The 27,334-nt window shown below is 36.5% G+C and overlaps 1 protein-coding gene across 8 annotated transcripts in view; it reads left to right on the forward strand.

The window, feature by feature from the left end:
* Positions 1-27,334, forward strand: part of LOC136035428 (protein shifted-like) — an 89,172-nt gene that overhangs the window by 23,160 nt on the left and 38,678 nt on the right. For all 8 annotated transcript variants that reach the window (XM_065717234.1, XM_065717229.1, XM_065717231.1 and 5 more), the window contains one exon: positions 25,483-25,614. In XM_065717234.1, the coding sequence (XP_065573306.1) occupies positions 25,539-25,614 (76 nt within the window). In that variant the 5' untranslated portion in view covers positions 25,483-25,538. The remainder of the gene's footprint in view (positions 1-25,482; positions 25,615-27,334) is intronic.

The raw sequence follows: 27,334 nt of genomic DNA on the forward strand, positions 1-27,334 counted from the left end.
ACTTAAGTACCAAGATAAAGCAACTGAACAGGTTAATTTATTTAAGTGGTGTACGTGTAACTGAACCACCGTGTATCTGAACCCCTGTAACTGAACCAACGTGCAAATGGACCCCCGTATAACTGAACCCTCGTGTAACTTTAACCCTTGTGCAACTGAACCCCCGTGCAACTCAACTCCATTTAACTGAACCCCTGTGTAACTGAACCCCCGTGCAACTGAACCCCCATGCAACTGAAACACCAAGTAACCGAACCTTCGTGCAACTGAACCATCGTGTAACTGAACCCTCATGCAACTGAACTACTGTAACTGTACTCAGTTTTTCAGTATTCTACAAATATGAAGCAATATCATTGGGTAAAACCACTGTAGATAGATATGTTATATATATATAGATATAGAGAGATATATATAGTTAATTTATCTACAGTGGGTAAACCACAAGTTAGAATCGTTACATGTTCTACCTTGTTGGAATTGTTTGTTTTTTAAAGTTATGATATGAATACCTGTTAAGATGATTCATAAAAAAAGTTCTGTTTTGTTGTCATAAAAACACAGAAAAAGCGTTTGTCCCCCCTGGAAAAAAACAATGAAAATAGCCCCCTCCCTTGAAAAAAATAGAAAACATCCCCCATGGAAAATCCCCCCCCCCCGTGGCTGGTTGCTTTCCAATCACTTTTGACTTATACGAAAGGACTAGAACTCTCAGTTTCAGATCGAATGGGGTGTTCTGTTCGGTTATCGGGGAGAGGGGGATTTTTTGTGGGGAGGGGGTATTTTCTGGGGAGGATAAACGCAAAGACCCGTAGACAGTGACAGGGCGAAAATAACTCCTATTAACACACATAAAAGGAGAATAAATCTGACTTTAATGGTTTGTGACATCCAATCCTCTTTGTTTTTATTGGCAACAAAGTTGAGCTTTTTTATGAGTCATTTTGACAACTAATTATATTATGACTCATTATTATATCAGTACAATTCCAACAAGGTTGAATATGTAAAGATTCTAACTTATGTTTTACCCAATGATATTGTCTCGTACTCGTAGAATATTGAAAAACTGATACAATTACAGTAGTTCAGTTGCTTGGGGGTTCAGCTACACGATGGTTCAGTTGCACGATGGTTCAGTTGCATGGTAGTTCAGTTGCACGGGGGTTGAGTTGTACAAGTGCTCAGTTAATTGGGGCTCAGTTGCATGGGGGTTCGGTTACACAAGGGTTCAGTTGCACGGGGGTTTAGATGTACGGGAGTTCAGTTCCAGGGATTCATTGGCTTGGGTCTATGCAAGTGACTGTCGGACACAGCTTAGATACCAATACAGTTATGAAAACTCGTTTTTTTTTTGGGACACAGTGCGTGGTAGCAATGCTAGTGGCTGGAGACAGGAAACTGGCAAAACTAATATTGGTATCTAAGCTATGTATGCAACAAAACAAAATTGCGTTTCCGCCAATGGTGTTGGAGTACGATCTACGCGTCGGAGCGCGGGCTTGGAGGAGGTGCCAAATTCAGAGGTCTGTACCAAAAGCTTCTCATGGGCAAGATAGGAGTTTTCATAACTGTATATTGGTATCTAAGCTGTGCTGTCGGAAACAAAATGTCCGACTGGAGAAACGCGTCCTTGCCTTTGAAAACATTTGCCTTAGAAGAATACTGAAAACATAGTGACAGGAAAGGGTCACGAACATAGAAGTTTGCCGGTGAATCGGTCAATCGTTAATTACTGATCTTCTGAAACGTAGGATATGGTTTGTCGGATGACAGTTTTTTTAGGAATCCTAAAAAAAGGTTATTATTCTAATTAAACGGCCCTTGTGTTTCAGGAGTCGTTCTTAAATAATTGGGGCAAAAGTCAAACTTTAGTCTAAAGAGCGAGGTATTGAGGAGGGGTACCCCCACTCATATACGTAATAATTTCCTTTCGTTCAAAGTTTTCATGTTATTCCTTATTTGCAGTTGTAGAAACTTGTTTTTTTATTTAGTCACGGGTCTGAAGTAAACAACCGCTCATTACTGGCCACCGGCAATGCAAAACGCTAATAATATTTAATAGGCAACCCTGACGGTTACAAACACCCCTTCGTCTCCGTATTGCACAATTAATTCTAACACACCTATACGTTTCTTTAAAGAAATGTGTCAGTGTTGAATTATTTTTTCATATCTTCGAGTTCGTAGAACGACTGAATGAGACCTAACTCATCGTAATATTTTACTTTTATTGCTATATACCTATATTTTCAAGAAATAGTGACGGAGATATGGGAAAAATTAAAATATCAGATTCAGTTTGCTTATACTTTGGCCTACCCCCACTGCGCCCTCTATTTTTTTTTAAACATAATAATTTCAAAGCTTACGAAGTGAATAAAACCGTTAGATTATTTATTTGAAATTTTACGTCCCTAAAATTTCTGTGCCTGGCGCAAGTGCCCCCTTGTACCCCCCTAAAACTATCTCTTTTATTCATTCTAGGATATGTCAAGTAATAGCTCAGAGGGCGGTGTATCCAGGACATTTTTTTTTGGGGGGGGGCAGAAAAAACTTTACCAAACATGTCGAAAATATGCCTGACTTTTACAAGTCTGACTAGATTTTGTTTGTTTGTTGTTGTTTTTTTGGTGGGCGTAGGGGGGGGGGGCTCAATTCCGGTTTCTCCCCTGAATGCGGCATTGAAGCGTTTTACTGAATAAAAAGATATAGCCCTTTTTTGTCAAACGTTGGGACTATTCCGCGAAATCGTTTCAAGAATCAGAAAAAATATTACATTGCAAGGAGAAACTCTCGAGCGTAATACGACTCGAAGTCCCTCAAAAATCTCGAGGACTTCTGAAAATCTTTAGAAATTCTCCTGCCCCTAAATAAAAAATTTTGCTCCTGAAAGGCCTCTACACTGTCCATTTTCCGGGGGGGGGGTCCATAAAGTGGAAATACCGGCTTCAACCATGATCTAAAGGGACAAGATTGGCAAACAGAAAAGTAATCTGTTGCGAGAACGCAGTCCTTTCGTCAATCCTCTCCCAAGCCTGGAGCCATTTTCTCTTATCAATCTATTTCTTTGATCAAATATTCGAAAAACTCCGTAAAAACGCAGCAGGTGTTACGAGCAAGAAATTATAGGTGCTATGAAATTTAAAAGTCGACGACGCCCAATCCAGTTATGGCATTGTATATCTTGATAAAAATCACATTCGAAAATTGATGCTGAACAACCAAGAAACATGTAGACAGCTTGACGCTAATAAAAGGAAGGAAGACGGCTTTGAAAATATTAATTTGAAACTACCTCTGAAAAGGAGTTTAAAATCTTCATTCGTCTTATGAAATTTTCGAGGAGAAACGAGTTGTCAAAATATTAAAACAAAGCGAAAAGAAGGTGGCTTAATTAGATGCTAAACCATCAACAAAAACTTGTCTGGAAAATGTTGTAACATTTAAATTGCCAATGAGGCATTATTCTTAAACGATACACTAATTATATTTCTTAACTTAGGGTTTTCTTTTAAAGAGCTGGTATTGCATAATTATTCATTATAGATTACATCAGGGCTGTATTATTGATGACTGAGGTGTCAGCAGTGGCAGGTCTGGGGGGAGGGTATCGTCTTCACCTTGTTTTTAGGAAACAAGGTGTTTTTAGGTTTTGGGAAAGTTAAATTTAAATTTGCATGAATGTTACGAGTAAAAACTGGTCGTGAATTTTAGAATAATAAGCAACAATATTTTCAAAATTATAGCCTTTGAAGCGGCAAAAAAAGAAAGTAACTAGCCCTTAAGCCCTTAAGCCCTGAATGTATCCATGATTTTGTTTTTTTGGTAGGAGGGTTACAGAAAAATGAAAAACGTTTCAAAAACTTGTTTACATGCATTTTGTTACGTTTTTATGAGTCGGACAAACATTAATGGGAGGGGGTTCAAAACCCTAAACTCCCACCCTATTGGGCACGTTCTTGACCTAAGCACTAACAAAATCCCAACTCCATCCAAGCACGGATGCAAGGGGGAGACAAAGGGAGCAATCGCTCCCCTAAACAATTTTTTTATAGTCCTTCCCAAATTATATTATTGAGTACTATTTACGAGGAGTAAGGACTGAAAAATCGATCGTTTTCTGAAATAAAAACAATGAAGCATATCAACGTAATAAAACTGTTCAACGAGGGTATGTGTTATAAACACAAGACTGAAAAGTTTATGTGCTGATAGGGAAAGCCCTAGGGAATGCAGACCCAACACAAGAAGGTTGGATAGTGACAGTTCTGCGGCCTGTATAAGCATGCAAAGGTTGGCATCATTTATCACAGTTCCCTGGACACAGAGACACAAATGAAGTGTACGTAATAGATACGCCAAAATGGAATAATTTTATTTCCATACCGAACTTGACAAAAATCAAGACTCCTTCGCCAACGCTATAAATGTTTGCCTCATTGCTAGCAGCCACACAACATTATATGAAGTACCCTGACAATGATGCCAATTCATCTGCCAGCAATTTAATGTCTGCCTCATTTGGTGGCACTGAAATAGCTTAGAGTTGTGATGAAGATACCGGCTTGTCATCTATTATAAGGATCAAGGTTGTTTCTTTCTAAATGCCGAATGGCTTTGCATCTTACGGTAAGAGATTTAAGAATCATGTGTCGCGTCATAGCAATCGCGAGTCGGAAATTTCGCTCCTCAATTTCTTCCGCCAAGTCTATTTCAATAGATAAGTGGGTATTTCTCACTTGGGGAACCTGTTGCAGGGCACCATAAGGCCAACTATCCTTTCTGGCGTATCTCAATGAGGTCCTTTGAGCAGTAATATCCTTTGGAAGATACATTTCCTGCTGCTAGGACTAGGTATACCAGCACCATTTATCTCCCCCTTAACCCATTTGTCCTTTAATTCTTGACATCATATTCTGAACTTGATTAAGTTCTCTTCCAGTCTCATAGAGAAAGATTTTGGACAAAAAATCAAAGTGGCTCAAGATTTTGTTGTCCACTGCATCAAAACGCACTGTTTATCTTCTTCCAATCTTCGGCCTCGTCTGCTTTTCACCATCATTGTGATAAGTTTTGCATCATCAGCAAAGATTGTCTTTTCCCCCAGCGAACTGACTAGACCTTTTCTTATTCCTTGCCCTTTTTCTTTGGTTTTGAGTACCTTTGCCAAAAGTACCTGTAAAACAACAACAAAAGAGAGAATAATGAGGACTTTTTTCCCGAGACAGTGAACCCACAAAACCTATTTGAATATTTCGGCCCTATATCTAAGGGCCGTCTTCAGCAAAGAAAATAATTAACAATAAAACACTTACAATAAAAGTTATCGGTTAAAAATCCATTATTTTTTTAAAAATAGCCTTGGCATCATTACTTCTTAACGAAAAGTTCAGCCAAGACTGTGTGATAAAAGCTAGCATTTTACGAGCTAAAAAGGTTCATTCATTTCACTAACTGTATTTATTAAAAATTGGAATAATTTCTTATTGCAATATTTGCCTTCTCTGCAGCTAATCTGATAGTTCTTTTGGGATTCTCGAACATTGTATTTTGAGTCTAATTTCTACAGGAGCCTTTCACGTTGATGTCCAAATGGTATCAAAGAGCAATCGAAAATATTACAGCTCACCAAATGCAATAGGCAATGAGTGCGTGATCTTCCCTTCGACTGGGGTCGCCTCTGATTGGCCAACGGATACCGATGTTTAGTGGCGATCACGTCCTCGACAAAAATTTCCCAATGCCTTGCGCAAGCGGCAAAGTGAACCAGTTGATCTCCCGTCGCGTTACGTTACGTCGATAGCAAACCTGGCCTTAACTCAATTATTTTGAACAAAATTGTAGAGGGGGATGTTAGACTTTCTCCTTTTGGCACTGCCGCACCCCCAAATTAAGGCTCCGGATCCGTGCTTGACTCCGTCATCTGTATGGGAGTTCATTCGAGTGACCCTTTAACTACATTAACTACCAATTGGAATCTGGTACTTGTGTCTTAAATAGCGACGACTGAAGATGACCCTTGGACATAGGGCCGAAATATTCACTGAATTATACTTCACTGTCTTGAGAAAATTTCCCTATTGTTTCTAAGTTGTGTTTGCTTGATACTTGTGTCTTATAGTCACCACACAAAAGAAAGGAAGTTAGATTAACCATAATGAAATATACCAAAATACGAAGAAAATATAATAGTTTAGTAACAAAATGATGGAAACTGCAACACAGAATTATGGAAGGGGGGCCGCCCAGACCGTACCATATTAAGCGTGTAAACCAAACTAATCTAGCCTAATCTAACCAAAATACCAACTAAATATTTAATTAAAATATGGCAACAATGTAGTTTTTTACCGAGCGAAAGCTAATTGTCAGGCATAAAGACAATGAAAACCAGTTATTGCCTCATGCTCACGACATTAATTCTCGGAGTCTGGTGGTTATAATACACAAGTCTCTTCAGAATTCACCACCCTGCCAGTTTTGGATCTTAAAAACCTTTAATGCGTACCAAATGGTCCAACAAGAGTGTTCTGATCGCCCTTCTATCATTTATTAATAATTATAAGTTTTTCAATTTTTCCAATGTATTTAAATTGAAGTCAGGATGGCTCCCTACTTAAATAAAGCTCAATAATGAAACAGATAATAATCTTCTTTTTATAGCTAAAAGCAGCGACGTCGTTGAGCGGGGCAAGGGGGCAGCTGCCCGCCAACAATTTGAAAAAACTCCATAATTTATTCAGTAGTTTTAAAACTGCTGCTCTTTTAAGTGTCAAATTTGCTCTTTACTTTTTCAGATAATTTTTTTAGTAATCCATGTTCGTTTTTAACATAAGGAAAACGAGAAAAATAGGGGTCCATTACACTTTATAATATGTTCAACATTCATGTTTTCCAAATATACTCCCCTTGAAACTTTATCATCAAATAAAAATGTGAGCCTAGTTAATTGCAAAATTGAAAAATGCTCTATGCTTCCTGTTTCACCACGTTTGCTCAAGACAATTTTTAACCTGGTATTTAAGGTGCTTAACTCCTTATAGGCCTACTTCCTATAATCTATCACTTCAAGATTAAATGCTCTTGTTTTAAAACTTTCAAAAGCTAAATGAATACGGACAGAAACTGAATCATTGAAGAACAAGGAGGACAGGAGGTAGATATACAGTGACTATAATTTCCTGAACGAAAAGCAAATTATACAAAAAGAAAATAAGACTTAGTGCTTTGCTTCTACTACTGCTATGAAAACTAAGGCTAATTATATGACTAATTATATGCTATGACTAATTATAGTCAGAGACTATAATTTCCTGAAGGAAAAGGAAATTATACAAAAAGAAAATAAGACTTAGTGCTTTACTACTACTACTGCTATGAAAACTAAGAACATTCAGGCGAAAATTTGTGATATGTAGAAACTGCATGGAACTAATTCGAAACAAACTATACCCACACAAGTTGTCTAGTGGACCTGTAAGAAATGCTTCAGGAACGGTTGATGGTATGGCTGAAACTTTCAGGATGTGTTGAAGTTGATGATGAAGAAACCAAAGGTACTATGCACATACTGCTACTAATGCTGTTACAACCATTGCTGCTGCACAAGCTAAAGGTATCAAGGTCAAGCTTTTAAGGAATATTTAGGCGGATGTTGAACTAAATCAAAACTAACTTTGAGCATATGGACTTTCAAAAAGGTGACCAAGCAATATCTATAGAACAACTTATATTATAAATTTAGACCTTTAAGGGTAAGTTCTGGGGGATATTGAACTAACCAGAAGGCACCATAATGTATACTTGTAATGCTACCGCTACAGTTACTGTAACTAATGACGCTAAGGTCATTGAGATGAAATTTTTAGGGAACATTTAAGAGTTTCAATTAAACCAAAAACTATGTGCATGCAGGTTTTCAAAAGGACATATAAACAATATCATAGGCAACACCACTCTATAATTGCTATAAATATAGTTGAAACTTTTAAATAATTCGAAATTGAAAGTTCTTGTGCCCTTTTTAAGAGTAAAAAGAGATTGGAGGGCAAGCAGCCCTTCATTTTCTAAACACATCCAGTCCAAATTTTGAGACGGCCATTTTGTTCAGCATATTAGAACGGTCTAGTAACTATGGCTAGAGGTATTAGACATGTCAACCCCCAAAATTATACAATTGGCCCTTTATGCTTTAAAACTAAATGCTGTTTTAATATAATTCAAAAGGCATTGTGTTGGCACTAAGGTGCTAATACCTCAGCAATATATCGAGAACGACTGGGGTATTAAGCTGATATTTTTGGGGATACTACTATTTCTTTTTCTTTTAGTATTAATAAATTGATTGATTGATTGATTGATTGAAATAAATAAAAAGAGTGTACTTGTATCCAGGCTGACAAAGAGCATATATAGAATCTTTGGTAACGATATTAAGTTTTATTTTTCAAGTCAACTTCAGAAGCTACAAAATTGAATTAAAAATACTGTTTTTGTCAGGATTAAAAAATGTTCAGAAAGCGTCTCCAACATACAAGTAGCAACCCATACTATGGATTTTTATAGAAAAAAGCCGAAAAGATCAAAAATACCGTTTTTTCCATGGAAAAGACTATGTCAATAAAAAACGAACATAAATTAATTCAAAAAACTTTTTCAGCAAATTAAGTTTTTCAAAGAAAAGTAAAGAGCTTCATTAAGCCAAGAATGAGCAGAAATAAAGTCAAATATTTTCCATGCGTAAAACTACCACACATTACTATCAATAAATAACTGAAACTCAAAACGAACAGAAATTACAATAAATAACCGAGGTAAACTCAAAACGAGCAAAATTAACATGAGTAGAACTAATAACCCCATGCCTTATCTAGACCAGAACATAATTTGTGCTTTACTGAAAACAAAATACGTTTTAAATGTTTCCACGTTTCTTACTTTCATACATAAACAATTTTCAAAACTTTAAGGAATAAATATCAGAATATGTCAATTAAACTGACAATCTACGGTCATTTTTTTTTCAGTAAAGCGCAAATTATGTTCTGGTATTGAGAAGGCGTGGGGGTTATCAGTCCTACTCACGTTAGTATTTTTTGTTTTGAGTTTCATTTATTTATTGATAGTCATTTATGGTAGTTTTAAGCTTGGAAGATTATTTGACTTGTAGAACTTTATTGATTTTTTTAGAAATTTTTCTTTCATCATTTAGTAAAAGAGTGCAAAAAAGAATGATTTTGCTAAAATTGATGCAAAGAATACAAATCCCGTCCGTCAAGGGAAAGAGTGCAATGAGGAAAAAAAAGAGTGCAAAATTACGAAAATGTGCAAGTTGGCAATCGTGCCCCTGGATCAAAGGAAGCGGCACTAAAGCCAAATCAACTAAATCCCGGTTTTAAATTCTTGAGGGTTCGCCGTCAAAGTGCTTGTATCCTTTTAAGCTGTCTATACCTATAAGGAGATTCTCAAAAATAAGGATTTATATCCAAAAATGACGGAACTATTTTGGCCACTGAATCCTAAATAATCTATAGAAATTTATACTACGGTATAACTAAAAACGTTATTTATGTCCGAACTACATATCAGCAAACACACAAAACTCAGTTGAGATGCTTTCTTCTGCAAGACGATTGGTACACCACAATCTAGTTCAGCAGTGTGCCTCCATCATCATCATTTTAAATCAAGTGTTTTTAAATTAGGAATGAATTAGAATTTATAGTTACAGTGTTATTTTAAGGACAAAACAAAAATAAATCAAAAAAACATGTTATTAAGAAATATCGGCAACATTTGCATGTGCAAAAAAATTGCTGGATGGCAGACTCGCAGAGAGGTCAAATTTGGAGAGAAAAAAAACGAATTGCGTGAGAAATATAAGAAAAATACGAGGAAAATCGCAGAAATACTCGGCCTAAGGAGGGAGTATGAACCAGAAGCCTTCGCCTCCCCCTATCTAAGGGTCTAATGAGTAGGATAACAAAAAATGCAGTTTCACAGGGTTAATCCATAGCTCGATTACTTCAAGAAGTCGAAGCTGCTCTAATTTTCTCCCCTTCTCTATAATGGATTTAAAAATACGTCTAAAAAAATGTCTTCTACCTGAAATTAAAGAGACATATTAACATCAAAGACAAGCAGAAATAAAGTCTGGTAACAATTTAAACTTAAAACAAACGGAAATTATTCAAGTACTCAAAACGAACAGAAGTTAAAATAAATAATTGCACCAAAAATCTAAGCGATGAATTCTAAACGAACAGATGAATCCTCTGTTCGTTTTAGTTGAGTCCTAAAACGAATAGAAAGTAAAAGGAAATATCAAGTCAAACTTAAAGCAAACAGAAGCTACTACAAACAGAAGCTGGAGCAACCATCCCATAAATCTCCTAAAGGCTATTCTTCTAGTTTCAGAAATTGATGCTGCTCAAGTTATAACAGAATTGCTTCTGTGAAATCTGGTATTGGGGTTAACCAGTTTGGTATATGACATTCGGGCAAGTTGACCTCGGAAAGTTAAGAGTTCTGCAATTTCTCTTCCAATATTTTATATTTTCTGTATAATTTATCGACTTTATCTCACCCCCAAATGTGTACTCTGCCCTCCTTCTGGATACAAATTCTGATTCGGTTCCTCGTCCGAGCTATGGATTCTTATCCTGTATTGAGATAATACAAAAGGTCCACTAAGATACATCAGAAATGGACTTAACAGCGAGCGCACAGGTATCACAAATACTACACAAATACAAGCGCACAATACACCCATCGTTCCTACGACACACATGGTGTTATCTCAACTTCCGGAGATAAGAATATTTGTAGGAAATGCAGCGATAAGAAAATTCCTGGCCAATTTTTTTTTTGATTTTTTTATTATTGATTATTGATATTGATTATCGATATTGATTGTTGGTTATTGATTATCAATTATTGATTATTGATAATTGATCTTCGATTACTGATTATTTATTATCGATATTGATTATTGTTTATTGATTTTTGATTATCGATATTGATTATTGGTTATCAATCATTGATTAATGATTATTATTTATTGATTTTTGATTATTGATGTCGATTATTGATTATCGATCATTGATAATTAGTTCTGACATGTTTTCTTTTCCAACGTACACATTTTGTAGCTTCTAAGCTGTTTCCATTGATTGTATGAAATTTATGTCTGATGTATGAATCGAACGTGAGACCCATGATTTCCTATAGTAAAAGAACTGCACGTTGCTTGACTGAGACAACAAGTCATTGATGATATAATGTTATTGGAAATACATTCTAAGACATTCAATGTATTGTTTCTGGGGCGCTAACCAACTGATTGTAAGTGTCACTATAACGTAACAAGTTATTTGCCCAATCCATTTCTTAATGGAATTGGATTTTGGTAAATGTTATCAGTGATTTGTTCCCTGGTACCATTTATTGCATCATTCCGAGAATATGCATACCACAGTGATATGAGACGCTTGCTGGACAGACATATTATTTTGATAGTTAATGAAGCTTGTTTTGATCTCAAAAAATTTTAACGACTACAACCCGCTAGGAATTTTCTTTGTAACGTAATGATCCCTAGCACACTGGTTTTCCATAATTGGGCTTGCGGATGAGTTTGGGTCCCCGAGTTCCAATTCAGGGCCCCATGCCCACCTCCAGGGCCCGAATCCCCCCCACAGATTTTTTAACCTATGTTTGGGGGGGGGGTAGATATTTTTGGGACAATCAAGAATGATGTATTATCTGGTATTGTGTAATTAATCATATTGTTAGTGAAACAATACAATACATCTGTAGCAGCCCTCACATCTGGTCATATCTGTTAACCGATTTCGAGTTAGAATCTAATTCAAAATCAGTAAACCTAATTTAGCCTAAGTGGAAAATCAGGTGTGGTGTCATCTATAATTTTAGTGAAACAAGATGATAGCACTTGGGTAGGGAAATAAAAACGGTAGTATCTATGACTATAACTTAAAAGATGACAGCAGACAACATGAATAATTACACAATACCAGATAACGCATCATTCTTGAAATTCTGGGAAACATATCAAAAAATTCTCGGTGTCCCAAAATAATTCTTCATGATAACGCATCAGATAATGCATCATTCTTGAAATTCTGGGTAACATATCACGAAATTCTGGGCCTCCCAAAAAAATCCCAAAAAAATTCTAAGTTCAAAAATAAACAGCATGAATTTAAAAAAATGAATGGAAAACTGCTTAGAAACTATAAATATTGTTGACTCAGTTGTTAACCCAAAAGACTAGATGTGAGGGGTGTCACAGGACGTATTTTATTGTTTCACTGACAACATGATAGATTACGCAATACCAGATAACGTATCATTCTTGACGTTCTCGGAAATACGCCAAGGAATTCTTAAAAACCAGGATGGATATTCTTGGAATTATGCCAAGAAATGTGTTAGCAGCTCAAATAGTACATCGGGGTATGGGCTGCCACAGTATCTGTGTCTCAAAAGACCAGATGTGAACGCAGTCCAGGATGCATTGTAGTGTTTCACTGACAACATGAATAATTACGCAATACCAGATAATGCATCCTTCTTGAAATTTTCGGAAACATATCAAGAAATTGTCCGTGTCTCAAAATAATTCTAAGACCCAAAAAACATCTTAAATTTCATACAATCTATGGGAAACTGCTTAGAAGCTTAAAATGTTGTTGACTCAGTTGTTATCTCAAAAGGCTAGATGTGAGGGCTGTCACAGGATGTATTGTATTGTTTTACTGACAACATGAATGATTATGCAATACTAGATAACTTATCATTCTTAAAATTCTCGGAAACATGCCAAGAAATTCTCGGAAAGCAGGATGCAAATTCTCGGAATGATACCAAAAGACGTGCTAGTAACTCCAATAGTACTTCGGGGTGTAGGCTGCCACAGTGTCTGTGTCTCAAAAGACCAGATGTAAGGGCTGTCAGAGAATGTATTGTATTGTTTCACTGACGAAATGAATTATTACGCAATACCAGATAACGCATCACTCTTGAAATTCTCGGATACATGCCAAGACATTCTTGGAAACCAGGATACATATTCTTGGAATGATGTCAAAAAATGTGTTAGCAACTCCAATAGTACATCGGGTATGGGCCGCCACAGCGTCTGTGTCTCAAAAGACCTGATGTGATGGCTTTCACAGGATGCATTGTATTGTTTCACTGACAACATGAATAACTACGCAATAACAGATAAGGCATCTGTTATTCCAAGGTGTTTCCATAAAAAATCATAGGTTCAAAAAAATAAAAATAATTAAAATAAGAAATAAAATAAATGATTATAATAAAATAATTATAATTAAAAAAAACATAACTTTTCATAAAATCAATGGAAAACTGCTTAAAAGCAAAAACAGTTTTTCACTCAGTTGTTATCACAAAAGACCAGATGTGAAGGTTGTCACAAGACGTATCGTATTGTTTCATTGAGAACATGAATGATTACACAACAGCAGATAACGCAACATTTTTGAAATTCTCGGAAACATACCAAGAAATTCTCGGAAACCAGGATGCATATTTTTGAATGATGTCAAAAAAGCTGTTAGCAACTCCAATAGTACGTCGGGGTAGAGCTGCCATAGTATCTGTGTCTCAAAAGACCAGGTATGACGACTGTCACTGGGTATATTTTTCTGTTTCTCTGACAACATGAATAATCATGCAATAGCAGATAACGCATCATTCTTGAAATTCTCGGTAACATACCTAAAATTCTCGATGTTTCCATAAATATTATAAGTCCAAAAAATAAAAATAGTTCCAAGTCCCAAAAAAACCATAACTTTTCATAGAATCAATGGAAAACTGCTTAAAAGCAAAAACTGTTGTTCATTCAGTTGTTATCACAAAAAACCAAATATGAGGGGTGTCACAGGATGTATTGTATTGTTTCGCTGAAAACATGAATGATTACGCAATACCAGTTAGCGCTTCATTTTTGAAATTCTCTGAAACATGCCAAGAAATTCTAGGAAACAGGATTCATATTATTGGAATGATGCCAAAAAAGGTATTAGCTACTCCAATAGTACATGGGAGTATGGGTTGCCAAAGTATCTATGTCTCAAAAGACCGGATGTGAGGGCTGTCACAGGATTTGTTGTATTGTTTCACTGAAAGCATGAATAATTACGGAATACCAGATACAATTCTTAAGTCCAAAAAACGAGGGCTGTCACAGGATGTATTGTATTATTTCACTGATAACATGAATAATTACGCAAAACCAGATAACGAATCATTCTTGAAATTCTCGGAGTTCCCATCCTAAGTCTAAAATAAATAAAAATAATTCTAAGCCCCCCACTGCAAAAAATTCAAAGCTCAAAAAATGAGGCGGGTGTTCGGGCCCTGGAGGGGGGCATGTGGCCTGGAGGGAGCTTGGGGACCCAAACTCATGCGCAAGCCCGTTGATGGAAAACCCATGTGCTCGGGACTACTAGATTACAAAAAAGATGCCTGGCCGGTTGTAGTCATTATAATTTTTGGAGACCGAAACAAGTTTCATTAACCACCAAAAGAATATTTCTATCCAGCAAGCATCTTAACTCACTGTGGAATGCATATTCTTGGAATGATGCCAAAAATGGTGCCCAGAAACAAATCACTGATAGTATTTACCAAAAATTCTACTCCAATTGAGAAATCGATTGCGCAATTAACTTTTTACGATATAATGACGCTAAAACATCAGTTGGTTAGCGTCCCAGAATCAATACATTGATTGCCTTACATAGTATTTCTAAGAATATAATATCATCAAGGACTTATCTTTAAGGACGGTTAGATCTCTAACCGTCGATCTGTCTAACGTGTCGATGTGATGATGGGTCTCACGTTCGATTCATACGTGAGACATGAATTTTATACAATCAATAGAAAACTTCTTAGAAGCTAAAAAATGTGTCGTTGGAAAAGAAAACACGTCATAATCAATAATCAATTATTAATAAACAAGAATCAATAATTAACAATCAATGTTAAATTTCGATAATCAATAATCAGTAATCAAAAAATTAATAAATAGTAATCATTAATTTATAATCAATAGTCAATAATCACAAAATTAATAAATAATAATCATTAATCTATAATCAAAAATCAATATCGATAATAAAAATTAAATAAACAATAATAATTAACAATAACAAATCATCAACATCGATAATCAGTAATAAAAAAATGGCCAGTAATTTTCTTATCGCTGCATTTCTTGGAAATATTTTTATCTCCGGAAGTTGAGATAACACCGTGTGTGTCGTAGGAATGATGGGTTTACTAGGTTCTTGTATCTGTTTAGGCATTCGGAGGTACTGTGTGCTAGGAATGATGGGATATCTTTGCGCTCGGAATGATAGGATACCTGTGCACTCGGAATGATGGGATATCTGTGCGCTCGCCCTTGTTGACCCCATACTACTTAAAGGTTAGAGTGACATTTGGCCTTTCCTGAAATCAATTTATATTTCGGGCAGTGTGTTTTTTTGGTGTAGCATCAACAACAAAAAATCAGCTTAACTCAATAAGTTTTACATATTTGGAGTCAGGATAAAAGTAAATCTTGTTTGGTGTATTTTCTATTTTCAATTTTCCATTTTTAGAGCTTAGGGCTGTATAGCATGCTAATAAACTTACCGTTTATTACATTGATTGGTTGATATTATAACTAAGATAGGGTCATATCCAGGATTTTTTCGGGTTGGGGGGGTTACAAAAAAGAAACTTTAAAAGACACATCAAAAATTTGTTTATATTTATTTTTGTTAGCCTTGACTACGAGTATAACGCTTTGGAATCAGAGTAATCCTGAGATCGAAATTATTGACTGGTAGAGAGACCTCTCCCCTTACCGTATGGTACATTCATATTATACGTAATACCTTCGTAAAAACAGGACATATTACCCGAATATCATTTCCTCGGGTAAATTCTGAAGAATGAATTAGTTTATTCTACAACCCAAAGGGTTATTTTTATTAAATGGTTACCATCTATCTCTATCTGATGGGGTTCCCGCTTTCAGAAATCACAAAAGCATGTGACAAGCGTGGTAAAAACTGCGCCAAACGTGGGAGAACTCTGCCACACGTGGCGTTCTGGAATTTCCAGAAGGTGCTAGAAAATGGGCACCCACTCGTCTTGATCAGATTTGGTTATGATCTTCTTTAGTTCGGGGACCCTCTTTCACTTGATCATCTTTTTTAATTAAGCAAAAAAGAGAAAATCTAATGGGGGCAAATCAAATCATCCAATGAGACCCATCTAAGGCGAACTCTTTACAAAAGATCACTCTAACTTTTATCTTTCCAAGTCTAACCATAACACGTGTTTACTGAACAATATTTAGATATATGTTCTCTTACCTTTATGGTTTAATCATGACAATTAACTAGTACTGAAAATGTAGTTTTTACTGTAAACACTCTGGAACACCTAAATCTTGGTACAACAAGTGGAAGTCCTGATGCCCCCCCCCCTGTGTTTCTCCAAGGGTTTTATCGTCAAGACGATCCTGATTCCAACAATTTCTAATATATGTGTGTGTGGATGATTTGCCCGTCCGAACTATAAATTCCCTGCAAATGCATTCATAATTTCGTTCGTTAATCTCACTTTTCGAACCATAGATTCCCTCCAAGTGCATTAATAATTTCGTTCGTTAATCTCACTTTTCGAACCATAGATTCTCTCCAAGTGCATTAATAATTTCGTTCATTAATCTCACATTTCGAACCATAGATTCCCTCCAGGTGCATTAATAATTTCGTTCGTTAATCTCACTTTTCGAACCATAGATTCCCTCCAAGTGCATCCATAATTTCGTTCATTACTCTCACTTTTCGAACCATAGATTCCCTCTAAGTGCATTAATAATTTCGTTCATTAATCTCACTTTTCGAACCATGGATTTCCTCCAAGTACGTCCATGATTTCGTTCGTTAATCTCACTTTTCGAACCATAGATTCCCTCCAAGTGCATTAATAATTTCATTCGTTATACTCACTTCTCGAACCATGAATTTCCTCCAAGTGCGTCCATGATTTCGTTCGTTAATCTCACTTTTCGAACCATAGATTCCCTCCAAGTGCATAAATATTTTCGTTCGTTAATCTCACTTTTCGAACCATAGATTCCCTCCAAGTGCATCCATAATTTCGTTCGTTAATCTCACTTTTCGAACCATAGATTCCTTCCAAGTGCATTAATAATTTCGTTCGTTAATCTCACTTTTCGAATCATAGATTCCCTCCAAGTGCATTAATAATTTCGTTCGTTAATCTCACTTTTCGAACCATAGATTCCCTCTAAGTGCATTAATAATTTCGTTCATTAATCGCACATTTCGAACCATAGATTCCCTCCAAGTGCATTAATAATTTCGTTCGTTAATCTCACTTTTCGAACCATAGATTCCCTCCAAGTGCATCCATAATTTCGTTCATTTACTCTCACTTTTCGAACCGTAGATTCCCTCTAAGTGCATTAATAATTTCGTTCGTTAATCTCACTTCTCGAACCATGGATTTCCTCCAAGTACGTCCATGATTTCGTTCGTTAATCTCACTTTTCGAACCATAGATCCCCTCCTAGTGCATAAATAATTTCGTTCGTTAATCTCACTTTTCGAACCATAGATTCTCTCCAAGTGTATCCATAATTTCGTTCGTTAATCTCACTTTTCGAACCATAGATTCCCTCCAAGTGCATTAATAATTTCGTTCGTTAATCTCACTTTCGAATCATAGATTCCCTCCAAGTGCATTAATAATTTCGTTCGTTAATCTCACTTTTCGAACCATAGATTCCCTCCAAGTGCATCCATAATTTCGTTCATTACTCTCACTTTTCGAACCATAGATTCCCTCTAAGTGCATTAATAATTTCGTTCGTTAAGCTCACTTCTCGAACCATGGATTTCCTCCAAGTGCGTCCATGATTTCGTTCGTTAATCTCACTTTTCGAACCATAGAATCCCTCCAAGTGCATAAATAACTTCGTTCGTTAATCTCACTTTTCGAACCATAGATTCCCTCCAAGTGCATTAATAATTTCGTTCGTTAATCTCACTTTTCGAATCATAGATTCCCTCCAATTGCATTAATAATTTCGTTCGTTAATCTCACTTTTCGAACCATAGATTCCCTCCAAGTGCATTAATAATTTCGTTCGTTAATCTCACTTTTCGAATCATAGATTCCCTCCAAGTGCATCCATAATTTCGTTCATTAATTTCACTTTTCGAACCATGGATTTCCTCCAAGTGCGTCCATGATTTCGTTCGCTAATCTCACTTTTCGAACCATAGATTCCCTCCAAGTACATCCATAATTTCGTTCGTTAATCTGTTTTAGTCCCAGAAGGGTAGTTACTGGATGTTTTTGTTACTGGAGTTACAGGAGGAAATTATCTTTGTGAAGGGGGGGGGGTCATAACTTACAAAGTCATACAAACAATTACTTCATTTTTTAAATACAAAGAATTGGGCGGGATGTGCAGAAAAATTGTATGTCAAACTGTTACAGACGAGTCTTCTTTGGGAAAGAGGGAGGAATTACAAAAAAAACAGGCAAATTTGGACTTTCAGATTTAAGTTTCAAGCCAATAAAAATAAGGTTTAACCCATTTTCAGGCCGGGTTTTTAGGAGGTCAGTGCCCCGAACATAACTATTTTTAATGCACGGTGGTCTCTGTTCCCTAGGTTCTGATAAGTATCTTTTTGGGGTATTTTGATTAAGAAAAAAATAATATATTCATTGGAAATTTGTTTTAAATGACAGGTTTGTCCCCCTTAGCTTTTGCAAACATACTCCCCCCTAATTTCTTATAATTTGATGCCAATGTCTACTACCTCTGGTTCAACATTATCATTCCCGGTAAAATAAAAAATATCCACCAAGAATCTTTCCTATTTTTCATTATAGGGAACTGTAAACATTCAGTTTAAAGCTTTTGACCATGAAAAGTTGATTGGAAGTCTTACTGTTGACCAACAGTCAAGGGTTTTTGACGCTTCTTGGTTTCTTGATTTGATGTCATGTTTGGGGTTTGCGAGAATTTTCAGAATTCTTAAAGTATATTTTTCAAGGTAACGGTAAAAATTACTCTTATCTTGAATATGAATAAAGTATACTATTTCCAGATCAATGGCATTAAAAAATATTTTTAACTATACACTTTCTTTAAATGCGCGTTATTCGCCTACTACGGACCGTGGGTCGCAACTATGATTGCATCTATTGCTGCAATCATAGCTCCAAGGAAAAACTGATTAAAAATTCCAACTAAGTATCGGATAATAGATTTCAGAACTTATTCTATCCCATTAGAGACCCAAATATTCATCGGGTGAGTTTTAAGTTAAAACAATTATCAGATTTTATTCGTTCCTTATTGATTCTTTTCTTTTTTGCAGTGCATAACTCATCGAAGCATATAGTAATCCATGAGCACATTTTAAATAACTGACTTTTTAGTCTCATAGTCATAAATCAATAAAATCTTTTTAAATAAGCGATAAGAGTAATATAAATACCATTAACATATCATTTTGAGAATCATAATTTATTTTTGAAAGTTCATGCATAACAGAAAATATCAGTCTTTTATAAGTGACAAGATATGCAGCTACAGTGAAACTTTGGCCGCAGAAGAAAAGCAGATTGTATATCACAGCGATATTGAACCATAAATAGAATTACGTTGTAATTATGCGCCGCAAAAAGCTTGTCGGTCGATTAGTGCTGGCTCTTTAACCCATATGCATGGTTAAGTTCCGACCACTGATAGGAATCCTGTATTTATTCAATTGAAGTTTTAACTTACTCGGAAAATAATTTTCTCTGATAAAGATTGTGTAAATTTTCACATTAATGTAAGTAAGAAATAGCATGCCTTTCAAATAAGAATTTCATCCTGAGTCTGAATATAACATTCATTTGTGCCATAAACAAACTTATCACTGCTACCCCTCTCCCCTCTAAAAAAAGAAAACAAAATCCTGGATATGTTCTTGATCAGAGGCCAAAAGGTCATTAGTGATAAAAATCAACAACGATATTCGATTTTTTTGCTCGTTTCTCCTTATAAATATTAAAGACATTACCGTTATGAACATCAAGAACGAAAATGAATTAATTGGACCATTTGGAGGCTCGTAAAAACAAATTGAGTCGTATCCACACCTTTTAATCTCCCCTGTCAGGAAGCGTTTACCATTAAAATCCAAGACAGTAAGTAAAGGCTCAGAAACGCTTTTAGATACACCTGTATGCACTAGGGTAGAGAGAATTTCCCACCCCATCACCATTTGGGTTTTTCTTAGAGAGATTTTAAGTAAGAAACTAAATATTGATTTTGTGTTGCGCTCCTCCTCCAGCAAAATACTTCTTATCCCATTTATAAAGCATAGAATAGTATAACATAAGCCTTTTATGAGTATCCAAATAGGTTGCGTTAAAAACTTGGCCTTGATAATTCCTCTTCTTATTGAAGGATAGCAGTTGTGTACAATCAACAGTCAAGGAGCTATGTCCCACTCACCCTCCCTTAATGCATGGATGTCACTCTAGGCTATGTAAAAAAAGTTTGCTGATTTTGTTTGTTTGCATTATCTTTTGTGCTTATTTCCGTCAACAGTTAGTTTATAATGCTAAATAATGCCAATTTGAAAAAGAAAACCAAGAAAGTCAGCAAACTTCTGTATATAGCCAAGGAGAGGGGGCAGCGCTAGAGTTAGGTTATGTCTCCAAGGGGCAAGTGTTGGTTTTTCCACCCCCCCCCAATACTGTACATATTACAGTATTGAAGCCAAAAATATTACGATTAAAGCTTGTTTTGCCACCCCCAGGAGTGCTGCCCGGGTCGCTTGTCCCCTCTGGCCCCCTAGATCCGGTCCTGGGAGGGGGAGATCGGGACCCAGTTAAACTGGAAGTGACTCTGTTAATCCGATAAACAGAAATCTTCTGAATGCTAAGAAGTCATTTATTCTTATTATAATGCTTCATTCTTAGGGTATCAATGGGGGGGGGGGGGTAGATTAAACTAGTACCAAATATCCTATTAACTGCAATAGCACGGTTGACAGTCATTTACGATAAGTCCGACCTTGTAGTATAAAAAGTAGAGTCCATTTTGATTTTGGTGGCTGAACAACATCTAATTAGGACTTTTGTATTCTTTCTTGTTTTCCTATTTTAGTTTGTATAGATTTTTCTATTCTTTGCCTCCAGTATTCTATGATTATATTATACTCTCGACTGTCAAGGATTTCCCGCTACTGCTTGGCGACTGTGAAACATTTGAATTTCAATCTAAATTAAGCAGTTTTGTGTAATTTAAAAAGAGTAACTTTTTATTATCAAATCTTCACAAGGAATTCATAGTCATTTACATATTGAATAGTGATGACGTTTCTCAGAGACAATATTTGCATATAAAACCCGTAGTGACGTGACCTCGAGTGAAAAATATTATTTACATGTTAGACAAACTAATCTCTATAATGGAAAACGTGACACATGGGTGCCATATTGTATCCAATTAACCTAATGTTGAATAAATTGCTTTTTTCCCTTGTAAATGCACTGGAACATGACGCAAATGAAATGTGGCAGTGAATAAGTCTTTTATTACATGATTTCTACCCAGGGCTGTTGTTTTATTATGAATTGGATAAATATATCAATTTTGTATTTCTTCGTATTATAAATCGCTTAGGATGCCTACGTCACACTAATAAGAATAGAAAAGATAATTAGTAGGTAGATATGTCGAATTGGAAGTGCAATGAGAAGTATAACTAGCTGGGACACAACACTCTTTAAAGTTAATTAAGAGCAGACCGGTGAGGTCAGGACCTGCTGGGCACATGTATTTTCTTGCAGCCCCTACAATATATATATTTTTTTTTTGTATTACTCTATTTTGCAAAATGAATGCAGCTACTTATTTTACTGTTTTTTTTCGTTTTATTAATAATGTTTAATAATGTTTGTAAGGTTTATTAATAATGTTCGAGACGTATTACTTAAAACACCCATCATTGGGAGGAAAGACCTTGCTTTTAAAAGTGCTGGGTTGTGTGGTCTCCGAAAAAGAAGCAGGAAATCGGAGAGGCTCGACCTGGTACGCACGGAGAGGCCTGGGCAGGCCGCCTTAAAATGTCAAGATCTGAGATTTGTACAATTTTTCCGTAATTTTTAAATTTCCTATAAAATTTTCCTTTTATTGTAATTTGTTTTGCCCCCCCCCCTTCCAATAATTTTTTGTTTTCAGATCTGAGTGCCAAACCAAAACTGTCTTACTCATATTTTAGGTTTAGCAATAAATACTTGTATTGCCTTTTTATGGCACTTCTGTCGTCGGTCTGTCGGTCCCGGTAATGCTACTTTAGGCACTTCCAGGTAAGCTAGGACGATGAAATTTGGCAGGTGTATCAGGGACCGGACCAGATTAAATTAGAAATAGTCATTTTCCCGAGTTGTCCATCTGGGGGGGAGTGGGGGCCGGTTAATTCGGAAAAAATAGAAAAAATGAAGTATTTTAACTTACGAATGGTTGATCAGATCTTAATGAAATTTGATATTTGGAAGGATATCGTGTCTCAAAGCTCTTATTTTAAATCCCGACCGGATCTGGTGACATTGGGGGGGGAGTTTGGAGTCCTAGATAAATGATTGACATAACCGGAACGGATCCACTCTCTTTGGGGTAGTTGGGGGGGGTTTAATTCTGAAGAATGAGGTATTATTAACTTAGGAACGGGTGATCGGATCTCAGCGAAATTTGATATTTAGAAGGATATCGTGTTTCAAAGCTCTTATTTTAAATCCCGACTGGAGCTGGTGACATTGGGGGGGGAACCTAAAATCATGGGAAACGCTTAGAGTGGAGGGATCGGGATGAAACTTGGTGGGAAAAATAAGCAGAAGTCTTAGATACGTGATTGATATAATTGGAACGGATCCGCTCTATTTGGGGGAATTGGGGGGAGGGGAGGGTAAATTCTAAAAAAACTAGAAAAATGACGTATTTTTAACTTACGAAGGAGTGATCAGATCTTCATGAAACCTCATACTTAAAGGGCCTCGTAACTTAGATCTCTGATTTTAAATCTCAACCGGACCCAGCGTCATTGGGGGGGGGAGCCGGAAATCTTAGAAAATACTTAAAGCGGAGAGATCAGGATGAAACTGGATGGGAAGAATAAAAACAAGTGTAAGATACGTGACTGACATAACCGGACCGGATCCGCTCTCTTTGGGGGAGTGGGGGGGGGGTTAGGGTTAATCCTGAAAATTTAGAAAAAATGAGGTATTTTTAACTTAAGAAGGAGTGATCATATCTTAATAAATTTTATATTTAAAAGGACCTCGTAGCTTAAATATCTTATCTTAAATCCCGACTGGATCCAGTGTCAATGGGGGAGGGGGGAATCGGAAATCTTGGAAAACGCTTAAAGCGGAGAGATCAGGATGAAACTTGGTGGGAAGAATAGACACAAGTCCAAGATACGTGACTGAAATAACCCGACCGGATCCACTCTCTTTGGTGGAGTTGGGGGGGGGGGGGTAATTCGGAAAAATTTGAAAAAATGAGGTATTTTTAACTTACGAACGGGTGACCAGATCTGAATGAAATTTGATATTTTGAAGGATCTTGTGCTTTAAAGCTCTTATTTTAAATTCCGACCAGATCCTGTGACATTGGGGGGAGTTGGAGGGGGAAACCAGAATTCTTGGAAAACGTGAAAATTGGGGTATTTTTATCTTACGAATAGGTGATCGGATCTTAATGAAACTTGATATATAGAAGAATCTTATGTCTCAGATGCTCAATTTTTAATTCGAATCGGATCCAGGGACATAGAGGGTTGGAGGGGGAAAACAGAAATCTTGGAAACCGGAAATCTTGGAAAACGCTTAGAGTGGAGATATCGGGATGAAACTTGATGGGAAGAATAAGGGCAAGTTATAGATACGAGATTGACATAATTGGTACGGATCCGTTCTCTTTGGGGGAGCTGGGGGTTGTTAATTTGGAAAAATTAGAAAAATCGATGTATTTTTAACTTAAGAACGGGTGACCGGATCTTAGTGAACTTAGATATTTAGAAGGAACTCATGTCTCAGAGCTCTTATTTCAAATCCCGACAAGATCTGTTCACATTGGGGGGAGCTGGTGGGGGAAACCAGAAATCTTGGAAAATGCTTATAAATGCCGCAGATACGTGACTGACGTAACCGGACTGGATTCGCTCTCTTTGGGGGAGTTAGGTGGTGGGGTTCAGTGCTTTGGCAAGTTTGGTGCTTCTGGACGTGCTAGGACGATGAAAATTGGTAGGCGTGCCAGGGAGCTGTACAGTTTGACTTGATAAAGCGTTTTCCCCGATTCGAACATCTGGGGGGTTGAAGGGAGTGGAAAAATTAGAAAAAATGAGGTATTTATAACTTACGACTGGGTGATCGGATCTTAATGTATTTTGATATTCAGAAGGATCTCGTGACTCAGAGCTCTTAGTTTAAATCCCGACCGGCATTAAGCCTCTGATTTTCCTTTTAAATCAATCTAAAGGCTCTTAGAATTTTGTTAGAGCTCATATCATATGAGCTCTTGGCTCTTCTTGCCTCGTCACAAGTGCCATATGAGCTCTTAGCTCTTGTTTCCATATGTAACCGCTTTTTAAAAATCAAAATTTGATGTTATAGGTATATTACCCTGGGATTGGACTTTCACGCTTAGAGGTCTAAATAATTTTTCACTATATACTTCTCCCCAAGCCTGAATAATAAAAGAACATTTACAATGGGCCCTGTATCGCTGGTAACAAAGGTGATTGTTTAGCCATCCAGTGGTTAGTTTCCTTATGATTTTGTGCATTTTAGATTTATGAAGTTTTCTGTGTGAAAAAAAAAACAATCCCGATTAAATGCTGAGTCCTTAAAGGGATTTGACGTAGAAGATAGAAAAGGTTTATTTCAGCTAATACGAACGGAAAATAAATAATGACATTTTTTTATTCGGGCCAAGGCCTGGACATTTTCGTTTTGCATTTTTCTGCTATTTTCAGCATTTTTTCGGCTTTCAACACATTTTTGATGGTTTTTGGACTTCAGGGAGGGGACAGGGTCGCCATCCCCCCCCCATTTTGTCCCTGAAAGTGAAGTACAACAAACTAATGCATATTGTTCGAAGCCGAGATATTTAAGATACTTAGAGGCTTTAAGATTGTGCCTACCCTAGCAGAAATCTGTCACATCATCTCAGGCAAGGTTCAATAATTTTCTCCTATTCAAGCCTGTAAAATGATACGGATTATGCCTGTTTTCTGTAAATGTTTCCCTTTTTCTATTTGACCCTAAATGCGGCATTTACTAGTGTTTTCTTTGTATTGCTAATTTCTTCATCTTTTCTTTCAGGTACCTGTATCATAGGCTCGGAATGAAAAGGCAATGACGTCATTTGGAATTGAGCAATGCTCAGTAGCTCATGTCATATCAGCAGCTATAAAACATACATTTGTCTAGTCGTCATAAGTTTCTGTGTTCAAGGTAAATAGCAGGGTTGCATTGGCACTTTTTTTGGACTACTACTTTTAGGAACAAAAAAAAATATCCAAAAATATAGATAAGAATTAACAAAAAGTAAAAGCCAACAAAAAGTAAAAGTACAGAAATTCATCTCCTATGCCATATATTTGATAACATATACTCAAGGAGTTCTTCCTCACAAATATTTTGTATTTACGATAAATAGAGAGGGTCCTGGTGCAGAAAACATGACATTGGCAAGCTCTCCGCTTTTAGGAATGATATAGAAAAGTATTTTGGAATGATTTAAAGTAGTTTCCAGAGTCTTATACTGTTTCCTTTTTGAGAGTGGAAGTAATAAACTAATACTAAAGTGGTAAGTTAAATTGGAAGCCTCGAGACCCCAGTTTGCCCCCCCCCCCCGCCCATACCCCAGTTTACCCCTCCCATCAGCTGGAACTTAGTTTCTTCAAAAATCTTGTCAAAAATTCAAGCATCCAGAGAAACGGGACAGTTTTCTTTGGCATATTTTTGCTTTTATAGCACTATATGGCTCATTTTTCATTGTTATTTCCACTTGATTTTCGAAAATTGGCTCCAACTTTGCCCCCTCCCCCAGAATTTTGACAAAATTACGCTACTAATTTTGGAGCTATAGTAATTAATTCAGAAAAACCGTATTACCTGTACAATCGACTTTTTCTAGCAGAGATCTTTTCTCAGTTCATGGAAAGTCAGTGACCTAGAACAAAAGAGGTATTCAATACTTTTTTTCTGATTCTTCGAATAATTAAGGGTGAAAATTCGGTTGGGCTATGTGGCTTAAACTCATTTCACAAGTCTTTTTGTTGATTTGGTTAGTAAACATGTCCATTTCGTCTAAAAAAAGGCCGTTTTGGCTCATTACGCGTAGAATTTGCAAAGTTTTTTTTTAGCGAAATCATCTCATATATCAAAGGGCTTATACAGTTGCTTTTTTCTTCTGGTGCAATCGGTTCATTCCAACCGTAAAACGCGAGCAGTAAAACTAGAAACACTGGATTTGGTGGACAGCTGTTTTTTAAGGAGGATAAGTTTTTAAAGGGTGGCGCAGTCGAAGTATATCAGCAGAGGCTTTGAACGATCATGACACATGAATTCGGAACCTATATATGGAAGTAGGGATGATGGAAAATGTTAAACAAGAATCTTTGCCCAAAAGTTGAACTGCATGGAGCTAGGGCTATGAAATCTGAGGTTTGGAACTGGCATTTGTGGTTTTTTTTTTGAAGGGGGTGGGGTAGAGTTCCAGTGACAAAAATCAATTTCTATTTGATAGTTTGAATAAGATGTACCAGCAATTTGGAAAAAAAAAAAAATCAGATTCGTGGGGAGTTAGGCCCCGAGGCCCAATGCATGCGTCCCTGGCTTAGAAAATGGAGGAGGATTGCAGGAATAGGAGACATGGGTCGAAGTGGTGTCAAGGCTCGCAACCGTCTATTCCTACTTCTTTGGAATTTTTATGTGTTGATGTATTTTCTGTATAAATGTTCCAATAGTACATTCTTAGACCTATCTTGGGGAAAACTTGCCCTTTGAGTAAACATTGTTTTATCCAGAAATAAACCGAGCGCTATGTATTTCGATAATGTTACGTGAAATGTTATAACAAGATTTATCATCTTTTTTGAAAAATTTGTTTGTTTGAAGTTTAAACGATAAACAGCTTGTATAGATTACAACATGTAGCTAAATAGTGTAG

Source organism: Artemia franciscana, chromosome 14, assembly GCF_032884065.1.
Source record: "Artemia franciscana chromosome 14, ASM3288406v1, whole genome shotgun sequence".
Lineage (NCBI taxonomy): Eukaryota > Metazoa > Arthropoda > Branchiopoda > Anostraca > Artemiidae > Artemia > Artemia franciscana.